The sequence below is a fragment of the Scyliorhinus canicula genome, chromosome 1 (assembly GCF_902713615.1).
Source record: "Scyliorhinus canicula chromosome 1, sScyCan1.1, whole genome shotgun sequence".
In the NCBI taxonomy this organism is placed as follows: Eukaryota; Metazoa; Chordata; class Chondrichthyes; order Carcharhiniformes; family Scyliorhinidae; genus Scyliorhinus; species Scyliorhinus canicula.
This window is the reverse complement of record NC_052146.1, coordinates 165,071,111-165,084,344: the sequence shown is the minus strand read 5'-3', so window position 1 is coordinate 165,084,344 and position 13,234 is coordinate 165,071,111. Positions and strand designations below refer to the sequence as shown.

The window sequence follows — 13,234 nt, the reverse complement described above, 5'->3', positions numbered from 1 at the left end:
GTGCCAGAATTTCCTTCAGCCAAGTCTAGGGAACGGTCCGTGCCTCGATGGCGACCCTTTGCCCAGGGGCTGGAGTTGTTGTGGTGGCGGTCAGGGCTGTAGTGATACCACGTGAAGGGCAACGTCCCAAAATGTTGACCTCCGTCCCTTGTATTTCTTGGACGCTATATTCCGCACTCCTTCGGATCAAAAGAAGTCTGTAGCGCATGTTGAAAATTCAGGGAGGTTGCGCCCAAAAGTTCTGCATTTCCGTGATATTGATACCACAGACCAAACAATCGCAGAGTATATCCAATAAACCTGTTCCGTACTCACAAAACCTGGCTATCTTCCGGAACCCCGACATGAACTTAGTGACTGACTCACCGGGGGCCCTCTCCACCCTATTAAAAGGACACCTTGGAACGATCACTGACGGGTTACGCCATGGTGCCACGAAGGAGTACCACTGGGTACATAAGACTCCTGAACATGACATCTCCTCAACACTATGACCATCTGTCGCACGTTCTCCGTGATGTTATTGGCTCGGAAGAAGTTACACACCCTTTCTGCATACTGGTTCCAGTCCTCAACACCGGTGTCAAATGCAACTAATCGCCCAAACAGAGGGTTCGCAAAATAATTGGTTCCAACCTGGTTCTAGAAAATTGGGGAGGTGGTTCAACCGAGTAGGTTGCAGCATCGACAGCAAACCAGTTTACTCCTCGTCGGCTGTTTTGTAAGGACACGGAGTCCACACCGAGTAAAATAAAGAACTTTGATTTATTTGCAATCACGGTATATACACTTCCCAGTAGATCTCTACTTGGTCTCTTTCTGGTGGGACCCTTACTGGCTGACCTTTTGTACATTGCTAAATGGAGTTCACCCACCCCTCAGCACGGAAGCCCGTACTCTGCGCAAATCACGTGGAAGATCATATCCAACGAGGCAGGTCATGCCTAACTAATCAGGCACATCATGCCTAACTAATCAGGCACGTCATGCCTAACTAATTTAGTGGAATTTTTTGAGGACATTACCAGTGCAGTAGATAACGGGGAGCCGATGGATGTGGTATATCTGGATTTCCAGAAAGCCTTTGACAAGGTGCCACACAAAAGGTTGCTGCATAAGATAAAGATGCATGGCATTAAGGGTAAAGTAGTAGCATGGATAGAGAATTGGTTAATTAATAGAAAGCAAAGAGTTGGGATAAATGGGTGTTTCTCTGGTTGGCAATCAGTAGCTAGTGGTGCCCCTCAGGGATCCGTGTTGGGCCCACAATTGTTCACAATTTACATTGATGATTTGGAGTTGGGGACCAAGGGCAATGTGTCCAAGTTTGCAGATGACACTAAGATGAGTGGTAAAGCGAAAAGTGCAGAGGATACTGGAAATCTGCAGAGGGATTTGGATAGGTTAAGTGAATGGGCTCGGGTCTGGCAGATGGAATACAATGTTGACAAATGTGAGGTTATCCATTTTGGTAGGAATAACAGCAAACGGGATTATTATTTAAACGATAAAATATTAAAGCATGCCGCTGTTCAGAGAGACTTGGGTGTGCTAGTGCATGAGTCACAGAAGGTTGGTTTACAAGTGCAACAGGTGATTAAGAAGGCAAATGGAATTTTGTCCTTCATTGCCAGAGGGATGGAGTTTAAGACTAGGGAGGTTATGTTGCAATTGTATAAGGTGTTAGTGCGGCCACACCTGGAGTATTGTGTTCAGTTTTGGTCTCCTTACTTGAGAAAGGACGTACTGGCGCTGGAGGGTGTGCAGAGGAGATTCACTAGGTTAATCCCAGAGCTGAAGGGGTTGGATTATGAGGAGAGGTTGAGTAGACTGGGACTGTACTCGTTGGAATTTAGAAGGATGAGGGGGGATCTTATAGAAACATTTAAAATTATGAAGGGAATAGATAGGATAGATGCGGGCAGGTTGTTTCCACTGGCGGGTGACAGCAGAACTAGGGGGCATAGCCTCAAAATAAGGGGAAGTAGATTTAGGACTGAGTTTAGGAGGAACTTCTTCACCCAAAGGGTTGTGAATCTATGGAATTCCTTGCCCAGTGAAGCAGTTGAGGCTCCTTCATTACATGTTTTTAAGGTAAAGATAGATAGTTTTTTGAAGAATAAAGGGATTAAGGGTTATGGTGTTCGGGCCGGAAAGTGGAGCTGAGTCCACAAAAGATCAGCCATGATCTCATTGATGGCGGAGCAGGCTCGAGGGGCCAGATGGCCTACTCCTGCTCCTAGTTCTTATGTTCTAAGATAATAATTCTCACCCTGTAAGTCCCATGCGGATATTACAATAGGAACAATAGAACAGGAGTAGGCTAGTCAGCCCCTCGAACCTGTTCCCCAATTCAGTGAATCATGGCTGACCTGTGACCTAACTCCATATCCCTTAATAACTTCAGATTTAAAATCATATTTAAAATCATAATTGATCAAAATCTGGCTCTTAAGTTTTAAACTACAACTGATAGTAGACACATCAACCAGCACAATTAGCTTCTCTCTATTTACCCAATCTGTTCCTCTTAATATCTTGAAACTTTAATCAAATCGCTTTGAACCATTTAAATTCCAGGAGATACAGCACTGGCTTGTGCAATCTCTCCTCATAATTTAATGCTTGAAGTCCAGGCATCATTCCGGTAAATCTATGCCACATTCGCTCTAAGATCAATGTATGCTTCCAAAGGTGTGGCGCCCAGAACTGCTCACAGTAATGCCAGGTGTGGTTTAACCATATAGGTGAAGTGACTTCTCCCCCCTTCTGTTCCAGTCGTCTAGATATAAAAGCCATTGTTCCATTAGTCTTTAAAATTATTTTCTGTACCTGTTTGGGACATTTTTATGATTCATGTACTCCCAACTCTGTTTTGATTCTCCGCTGTTTCTAGCTTTCTACCATTTAGAAAGTAGCCTATTCTATCCTTTTTTTTTAATGTCCAAAGTGGATAATTTGACATTTGCTTGCATAGAAATCCATTTACACCAGATTTGCCCATTCACTGATTCTATCAATATCGCCTTTGTAATGTTTTTACTACATTGCTTGCAATGCCACCTATCTTTGGGTCATTGATGAATTAGGATATGTGGCTATCTGTCCCATCATCCAAGTCATTAACAAATGTCGTGAATAGTTGAGGCCAGAACACAAGGGATGGGAATCACCGCCGGCAGGCTGTTCCATTTTGCCAGCAGCCAGGGGTTTCCAGACGGCGTGGGGCTGCCCCACAATGTGAAACCCCATTGACCGGCCCGCGTAACGGAGCATCTCGCCGGCCGGGTGAGGCAGAAACGTGGCGTGGCGGTACGAAGCATCCTGCCCAAGATTCTGGCCAGACACCACCAGCAACATCTTGTCCATTAACTCCTGCCACTCAGCCAGTTTCCTAGCCAGGTCAATAACTTCCCTTCCATGGGTTTTAACTTAAACTAAAAGTCTCTTGTGGGGTACAATATCAGTGCCTTCGGGCAGTCCATATCAAGAACATTGATCAACATTTCCCTGTCCGCAACTTTCATCATCTGTTCAAAAACCTGTGTCAGGTTTGTCAGGCAGACCTACTTTCTGGTTCTGTCCAATCAATTGAAAACCTTCAAGCAGTTCGGTCACCTTATCCTTAATTGTAGATTCCAGTAATTTCCTAGTAATTCTAGACCAGTTAACTGGTTCATAATTCCCTGAATTCCCTCTCTAATCATTCTTAAATGGTGGAGTGACATACATCATTTTCCAATCTAAAAAACAGTTCCCGAGACAAGATAACTTTGCAAATGCTTTCAACTGTAATATTCCAATGCTTTCACCGACTAGCATTAAAACCCTATGGTGGGAACCATTACAATATTCTTCCTGAGCTGTAATGGATTCCAGGACTAGAGGTGGGGCTGGGCAGGTAAAAAAAAGCCTTTCTTTTCTAGTCCTACTGCTGGCCTCCTGGTGTTCAGTGCAATGTAATCCATCCCAAAACTGGTGTTCAAAACCATTCTCCAGCTCGGAGCCTTAGGAAGAAAAGAATGTGTTAGACCTTTTAAACTCCTGTAACATGCACTCATCTGATGTTGCATGATGCTGACCGAGTGTGGATTCTTCACTCACCTGAATGAGATTGGCAGCAGGGGTTCTTCTTTTTTCAAAATGTTTCTGTCGATGTTGTTCTTGAACTTTGAGAGCAAAGCCTGAACCCAGAATTCCCTGCAAAAAACACATTGTAGTCAGTTACCACTTGTTGACTTAACAATGATCTCAATTGCACTGTTGGCAGGGCAGCACGGTGGCGCAGTGGTTAGCACAGCTGTCTCACGGCGCCGAGGTCTCAGGTTCGATCCCAGCTCTGGGGCACTGTCCGTGTGGAGTTTGCACATTCTCCCCGTGTTTGCGTGGGTTTCACCCCACAACCCAAAGATGTGCAGGCTAGGTGGATTGGCCTCGCTAAATTACCCCTTAATTGGAAAAAATGAATTGGGTACACTAAATTTATTTTTAAAAAACTGGCAAGTATCAGGGCAAAATATTAGTCCTCCTTTCCTGACATTGCTAACCCTTGCAGGAAGTCATCCATCCCTCAAGGCCCAGTATCTCTCCAATATCTTGTTTGAATTTTGCACACATCAGCTTGGACAGCAACTGATGACAGGCCATTTGATCGTGGAGACTGATGTGTTGGGTAAGCTGGGTCTGCGAGGACTGCGTTTACTGCAGCAGTGAGTGAGACAGGCTTCCAACACTTGAAGAAATGCAACTTTATTTTATTGAACTCTTAACTATCATACATACTTTAACTGTGGGTTGACACTATGCTGACTTGACTGGAGACCTGAGGCTAACCTGACCAGACTAACTGACTACCACATGGTGTATGTTCTAGTTGTTGCTCACGAGCTCTGACTGTCTCAGAGGCTGCATCCCAAGAGAGCGGGAAAACTAGTGCCCTCTGGCTTTATAGTGGTCATGTCCTGTCTGGTGATTGGCTGCTGTGTTATGTGTGTTCATTGGTCATCCTGTGTGTCAATCAATGCCTGTCTGTGCACCATCATATACTTGTGTGTATATTATGACATCCCCCTTTTAAAAAAAAACTTCCTTTTAAAAAATGTGTATCGGTCAATAAAGTGTGTGTGCATGGGAGCCTGACTATATACAAAGTACGTGAACGTATTTACATGGGAAGGTGTCTAGTGCAGATAGATGGCATACAACAAATTAGGAAGAAACAATATGTACAGATGTGTAAACGGATCACAAGGCAATGCATCATTCAGTCTATAAATTCAGTCTCTGTGGCGGGCGACAAATTCTGGTTGAGCGCCTCAAGGGTCAGGGGCCGCCTGCACTGGCATGGGCAGAGCTGCATCCAATGTAGAGTGCGGTAAAAGAACTGGCAGATTGGTGTCCTCGTGGAAGGGCGCGTCCTGAGGAATCAGCAGGCGAGGCGGGACATCACGTCCAGGTGGCGAGCGTGGAAGCAGCCGCAGTCCCCGCCTATTATGCCGAAGAAAGGAGCCATCGTGCATGCGAACGAGAAATGATCTCGGGGCCACTTGCTTGACCACCACAGCTGTGGCAGACCAGCCACCGTCTGGTAGCTGAACACAAACTCGGTCAGCAGGAACCAGCTCGGGGAGATCTGTGGCATGGACGTCGTACGCCGACTTGCATTGGGCCCGAGACTGCTACATCCTCTGTATGACTGGGAAGTTGTCAAGGTCTGGAATGTGGACAGCCGGCACCGTCGTCCGTAGTGTGCGGTTCATTAGCAGCTGTGCTGGGGACAGGCCAGCGGACAAAGGAGTCGCCCTGTAGGCTGTCAGCGCCAGGTTAAAACCTGAACCCGAATCAGCAGCTTTTCACAACAGCCTTTTAACAATGTGTACCCCCTTTTCAGCTTTCCCATTCGACTGGGGGTAGTGGGGGCTTGAAGTGACGTGCGTAAAACTGTACTGCCGGACAAAATCCATCCACTCCTGACTGAAGAAGCACGGGCCATTATCAGCATGACTGTAAGTGGAATGCCATGCCGGGCAAAAGTCTCTTTGCATGCCTCGTTGCTGATGTGAGGTCAGTCAGTCTGACTACCTCGGGGTAGTTAGAAAAATAGTCCATGAGGAGGACATAGTCTCGGCCCTTTGCATGAAAGAGGTCAATACCAACTTTGGTCCATGGGCAGGACACCAGTTCATGCGGCTGCAGAGTCTCCTTCGGCTGAGCCGGCTGGAACTGTTGGCATGTTGGGCAATTGAGGACAGTGTTGGCGATATCCGGACTGATGCCGGCCAATATACTGCCTCATGGGCTCGACGGTGACACTTTTCAAACCCCAGGTGACCCTCGTTGATTTGGCAGAGGACCAGCTCTCGCATGCTCTGTGGGATTGCTATCCTGTCCAGTTTCATTAGTGTGCCATCCACTACTGCCAGATCATCTTTTATATTATAGAACTGTGGGCACTGCCCCTTTTGCCAACCATCCGTGATATGGCGCATGACCCGCTGGAGTAAAGGATCCATGGCCATCTCCTGATGAATCTGCACGACCCCTTCAGCAGTGGCCGGTAAGTTGGATGCACAAAACTTCACATGAGCGTCGATCTGACAGACGAAGTCCGACTGCTCGCATGGCGTGGTGATGGATCTAGAGAGTGCGTCGGCCACAATGAGCTCTTTGCCCGGGGTGTAGACCAGGTCGAAATCATAGCGGCGGAGTTTGAGGAGGATACGTTGTAGGTGTGGCGTCACATCATTGAGGTCTTTCTGGATGATGTGAACCAATGGCCTGTGGTCCGACTCGACCGTGAATTTGGGGAGTCCATACACATAATCCTGGAATTTGTCAATCCCCGTGAGGAGGCCCAGGCATTCATTTTCAATCTGAGCATATCGCTGCTCAGTAGGTGTCATGGCTCTAGATGCAGATGCGACTGGGGCCCAGGAGGAGGATTCGTCTCGCTGGAGGAGTACTGCCCCAATGCCAGCCTGGCTCACATCGGTGGAGATCTTCGTCTCCTTGGCAGGGTCGAAAAACGCCAGTACCGGGGCCTTGGTGAGTTTCGCCCTGAGCTCACGTCACTCTCGCTCATGAGCGGGGAGCCACTGGAAGTCGGTGGTCTTTTTATCAAGATTACGGAGAGCTGGGGTGTGTGATACAAGGTTGGGGATAAACTTCCCAAGGAAGTTGACCATCCCTAGGAAGCGGAGGACCGCCTTCTTGTCCTCCGGGGTCTTCATAGCGTTGATTGCCGACACCTTATCCGCATCTGGCTGCACACCAAACTGTGAAATATGGTCACCAAGGAACTTTATTTCTGCTTGACCGAACGAGCATTTGGCTCTGTTGAGTCGGAGGCCATGTTCGTGGATCCTATGGAACACTCGTTTGAGGCGATCGATGTGCTCCTGAGGAGTTGTGGACCAGACAATGATATCATCGACGTACACTCGCACCCCCTCGATGCCCGCCATCATTTGCTCCATTATTCGGTGGAACACGTCCGAGGCGGAGATAATGCCAAAGGGCATCCGGTTGTAACAGTAACGACGGAACCGGGTGTTTAAATGTGCAGAGCTTTTGACTGGACGCGTCCAGTTGTATTTGCCAAAACCCCTTAGAGACATCCAGCTTCGTGAAAAACTTGGCGTGAGCCATTTCGCTGGTGAGCTCTTCTTGCTTAGGGATAGGGTAGTGTTCCCTCATGATGTTACGGTTCAAATCTTTGGGGTCCATACAAATGCAAAGTTCCCCTGACGGTTTTTTGACGGAAACCATGGAGCTAACCCAGTCCGTGGGTTCCGTGACCTTTGATATGACGCCCTGGTCCTGGAGGTCTTGCAGCTGCTGCTTGAGGCGGTCCTTGAGGGGAGCCGGCACCCGACACAGTGCGTGAACCACAGGGGTGGCATTCGGCTTCATAAGTATCTTGTATCTGTAGGGGAGTGTGCCCATACCTTTGATGACACTGTGGTATTGCGCTATGATGTCATCTAATTGGGTTTGGAAGTTGACATCTGGCGAGGCCGTTGCCTCAGTGGGCGACATGGTGTGAACCCGCAGCACAAGATTCAGGATCTTGCAAGCCTGAGCACCGAGCAAGGAAGCTCTGTTGGTTCCTACAATTTCAAAACGCAGGGTGGCTTTTGAAGAACAGTGGGATACCGCAAGCTGGCATGAGCCACTGGCAGCAATGGCATTGCCATTGTAGTCGGGAAGCTGGCAGGCCGGTGGAAGAATGCTTGGTTTGACGCGGATGGTGTTGAGGTCAGACTTTGAGATGAGGTTCGCTGAAGCACAGGTGTCCAGCCAGAAGCATAGGCGAGCCTCGTTGACCGTAAGGGTGGCACACCACTTGTCATCCTGATCAATGCTCATCACTGGGAGTTGTTTCACCTTTTTGGCAGAAAGCATCGTATGCTTGGTGATGATGCCCACCCGGAATGGGGATGTGAGGCCCTTGGTGTCGGGATCTGGAACCAGGTCGGAGTTGGAGTCTGCAACGGGTTACTGTACTGACCGGACGTTCCTGCGCTGCGGCTGGGATCGCTGTGTGTTGGGCAGTTGAGCAGATCTGCACAGGGGTGTGTAGTGGCCAAACTTGCTGCACTGGAGACAGCGTTGGGATTTCACGGGACATTGCCGCTTTAAGTGAGCGGATCCACAGTTGTTGCACGTCATGGCGCTGATGTCAGGACGGTCCGTGCGCCACCGCGCATGCACGGTGCGATTGAACAATGTGCGCACCTGCGCAGTTCGGTCGTCGGCCTCGCCGTCCCCTTGGTCGTTGTGCGCATGCACAGGAGCCTGGGAAAAGTGCGCAAAATGGCTGCCTTCATCCAGACTCAGGCCGTTTTACAGCCTGCACCCGCTCCGCATCGTGGGGGCCTTGCCGCGTCGTCTCTGCCGCCTTGATATGGGAGTACCGGTTAGTAGCGTGTTCATGTAGGACACAGGTCTCGATGGCGAGGGTGAGCTGCTTAACTTTAAGGAGCTGCTGGCGAAGGGGATCGGAGTGGACCCCGAAAACAATCTGGTCGTGGATCATAGAATCGGAAGCGAAGCTGTAGTTACAGGACTGCGCGAGGATACGGAGATGGGTTGAGAAGGACTGAAAAGGTTCATCCTTACCCTAAAGCCTCTGCTGGAACACATAGCGTTTAAAGCTCTCATTGACTTTGACGTCACAGTGGTTGTCGAACTTCTAGCAGGACTGTTTTAAACTTTGTCTTGTCCTCGCCTTCAGCAAAGGTGAGGGAGTTAAAGATGTGGATAGTATGGTCCCCGGCTGTAGAGAGGAAGAGTGTGATCTTCCTGGCATCCGATGCGGCTTCGAGGTCGGTGGCTTCAAGATTACTCTGGACCAGTCTCGGCCACGGAACCTCACGACCGCGATGACAATGGTGGAACTCAACGGGCACAAGACGTCCTGCCTTTGACTCCGGGAGCACGGAGAGCTTTGTTCACCCCACCACGGTAAGGCGCTGCTCCCTCACGGTACACCCCGTTAAGCAGAAAATCTCCCTGGTCTCCGGATCCCATTCTGTGGAAATCTGGGGGTACTGCATTGCGAACCTCACTATCCAGGGCGCAGAGTTTAACAACTTCCGGCTCTACGTCCTCCCCCACCTCTGTGCTGCCGCATCCCTGGGCTTGGACTTCCAATACCACCTCCAGAGCCTGACTTTTAAATTCGGCGAACCCATACGCCCCTCACTGTCTGCGGCCTCACAACCCTCAAGGTTGACCCGCCTTCCCTGTTTGTGAACCTCACCCCGGATTGCAAATCCGTCGCTACCAGGAGCAGACGGTACAGTATCCAGGACCGGACCTTCATTAGGTCGGAAGTCCAACGGCTGCTGAAGGAAGGCATCATCGAGGTCAGCAACAGCGCTTGGAGAGCCCAAGTGATAGTTGTAAAGACCGGGGAGAAGCACAGGATGGTCATTGACTAGTCAGACCATCAACAGGTACACGCAGCCCGACGCGTACCCCCTCCCAAGCATATCTGATATGGTCAATCAGATTGCACAGTACCGGGTCTTCTCGACAGTGGACCTAAAGTCTGCCTACTACCAGCTCCCCATCCGCCTGGAGGGCCGCCAATACACTGTGTTCAAGCAGATGGCCGCCTCTATCACTTCCTTAGGGTTCCCTTCGGCGTCACTAATGGGGTCTCGGTCTTCCAACGGGAGATGGACCGGATTGTTGACCGGTACGGATTGCAGGCCACCTTCCTGTAGCTAGATAACATCACCATCTGCAGCCACGATCAACATGACCACGATGTAAACCTCCGCAAATTCCTCCATACTGCCAAACTCCTTAATCTCACTTATAACAAGGAGAAATGCATGTTCAGCACCGATTGCCTAGCCATCCTTGGCTACGTAGTGCAGAATGGAGTAATAGGGCCCGACTCCGACCACATGCGTCCCCTTATGGAGTTCCCTCTTCCCCACTCCTCCAAGGCCTTGAAACGATGCCTGGGGTTTTCCCCTTATTACACCCAGTGGGTCCCCAAATACGCAGACAAGGCTAACCCACTAATCCAATCCACAGTTTTTCCCCTGTCGGCAGAGGCCCGCCAGGCCTTCGACCGCATCAAAGCGGACATCGCAAAGGCTACGATGCACACTATCGATGAGTCCCTCCCCTTCCAGGTCGAGAGCGACGCATCGGACGTAGCTCTGGTGGCCACTCAACCAGTTGGTCAGGCCGGTGGCCTTCTTTTCCCGCACCCTCCATGCCTCTGAAATCCGACACTCCTCTGCCGAACAGGAGGTCCAGGCCATTGTAGAAGCTGTGCGGCATTGGCGGCATTACGTGGCCGGCAGGAGATTCACTCTCCTCACTGACCAACGGTCGGTTGTCTTCATGTTTAATAATACGCAGCAGGGCAAGATAAAAAACAATAAGATCCTGAGGTGGAGGATCGAGCTCTCCACCTACATTATGAGATCCTGTATCATCCTGGGAAGCTCAATGAGCCTCCTGACGCTCTATCCTGCGGTACATGTGCCAGCGCACAAGTGGACCGACTCAGGACCCTACACGATGACGTCTGCCACCCGGAGGTCACCCGGTTCTTCCACTTCATCAAAACCTGCAACCTGCCCTACTCCATAGATAAGGTGAGGACCGTCACCAGAAACTGCCAAATCTGCGCAGAGTGCAAGCCGTACTTCTACCGGCCAGATAAAGCACACCTGGTGAAGGCCTCCCGCCCCTTTGAGCGCCTCAGTATAGACTTCAAAGGGCCCCTCCCCTCCACCGACCGAAACACGGATTTTCTGAACGTGGTCAATGAGTTCTCCCGGTTCCCCTTCACCATCCCCTGTCCCGACATGACTACTGCCACCGTCATTAAAGCCCTCAACAGTATATTCACACTGTTCGGTTTCCCCTCCTACATACACAGCGATAGGGGGTCCGCCTTTAGGAGTGACGAGCTGCGTCAATTCCTGCTCAGCAAGGACATTGTCTCAAGCAGGACGACCAGCTACAACCCCCGGGGAAACGGGCAGGTGGAGAGGGAGAACGGGACGGTCTGGAAGGCCGTTCTGCTGGCCCTATGTCTAGAGATCTCCCGGTCTCTCGCTGGCAGGAGGTCCTCACCGATGCACTCTATTCCATACGGTCACTCCTGTGAACCACAACTAATGAAACCCCCCCCCATGAACGTTTTCTTGTTTTCCCCAGGAAGTCCACCTCCGGGATATCATTCCCAACGTGGCTGGCAGCTCCTGGACCCGTCCTGCTCCAGAGACATGCGCGGACCCATCACTCTGACCCGTTGGTCGAGAGGGTCCACCTTTTTCATGCTAACCCACAGTACGCCTACGTGGCAGGCCCCGACGGGCGCCAAGACGCGGTCTCCCTCCGGGATCTGGCACCCGCTGGATCCCCACCCACGGCCCCCTCAACAACCCCTCCACTCGAACCATTCTTCTCTGCTCCACCCACTTCCCCACCAAAGCACCTCACCGCAGCCCCCACCCCAGGAGGATCCGTCCTCCCACTGGTTCCACCCGGAGGTAACGAAGCTGAGGACTCCAGGCTCTCGGAGTTGACAATGCCCGAGTCGGCGCCTGCATCACCACCAAGACTGCAACAGTCGCAGAGGGTCATCAAGGCCCCCGATCGATTGATTTCTTCATTGTAATTGTTACTGTGGTTGTTATTGTTACTGTTAAAGGCTTTGCCACCACCCCCGCCGGACTCTTTTTTTCAACAGGGGGTGAATGTGTTAGACCATATTTTATGTATTACGGTACCTGTGTTGGAGGTACTACTGTATTAGAGATACGTGGGTAAATCCCTGTCTGCTGGCTCTGCCCAGTGGATGGTATAAAGAGGTGTTCATCCCCGGCTGCAGCCATTTTCTGTTACCAGCTGCTGGGGAACACATCTTGTCTAATAAAGCCTTCGATTATTCTCTAATCTCGCTTTCGCAATAATTGATCATGCGTCAGTGGGTTTCCTCAGAGTGCTCCGGTTTCCTCCCAAAGACCAAAGATTGGCCATGCTAAATTGCCCCGTAGGGTGGGGTTGCAGGAATAAGACAGGGGTTTGGGCCCAGGTATGGTGGTGTTTTGAAGGGTCGGTGCAGGCTTCCTTCTGCTCTGGAGGGATTCTATGATTCTTTGTTATTTAAATCTTTTTATTGGCATTTTCAAAATTATGTACATTGACGTTCATGTTTATTTATTCTACAGTGTAACGCAAATAGGCTTTTGTTCTACTTTATTTTGTTTACAGATTGCTGCCGTCTAGTTCGATGTCCCCCCCCCCCCCCACGCACCCCGTAGCCCCCCTTTCCCTAACCTCTCCCGTTCTCCCCCCTCGCTATTCTACTTGATCAATACGGGGGGAGGGTTCCCCTTCTATTTTTGGTGGATGAGTGGGGAGGTGGGGAGGTGGCGGTCCCCCCCCCCCCGTGTTGTTCCTCCTGTCCGCCTCACACTCTCTGCCTCTGCCCCCTTTCTCCCCTCTCCACCCTGGTTGTGCATCCCTGGAGTTCCTCCTTGTCTTCTGTTTTACCCCTCCCTAATCCTTCAGTTCCCCCTCTATTGGCTGTTGTTGGCCTCACACAGGTTTTGGAACAGACCAACAAATTGCCCCTTTGCAGTAAGGAAGCCTTCCTCTGACCCTCGGATGGCATATTTGATCTTCCTCAGATGAAGAAATTCTGAAAGTTCAGCAAGCCAGTCTGCAGCTGGGGGTGGTGCTGCTGATCGCCAGC

At 50.4% G+C, this 13,234-nt stretch overlaps 1 protein-coding gene across 3 annotated transcripts in view; it reads right to left on the bottom strand.

Annotated features, from left to right (window-relative positions):
- The window catches only part of LOC119969006 (potassium voltage-gated channel subfamily KQT member 4-like), a 754,273-nt gene that overhangs the window by 171,518 nt on the left and 569,521 nt on the right, over window positions 1-13,234 (bottom strand). For all 3 annotated transcript variants that reach the window (XM_038802117.1, XM_038802128.1, XM_038802133.1), the window contains exon 7: window positions 4,105-4,200. In XM_038802117.1, the coding sequence (XP_038658045.1) occupies window positions 4,105-4,200 (96 nt within the window). The remainder of the gene's footprint in view (window positions 1-4,104; window positions 4,201-13,234) is intronic.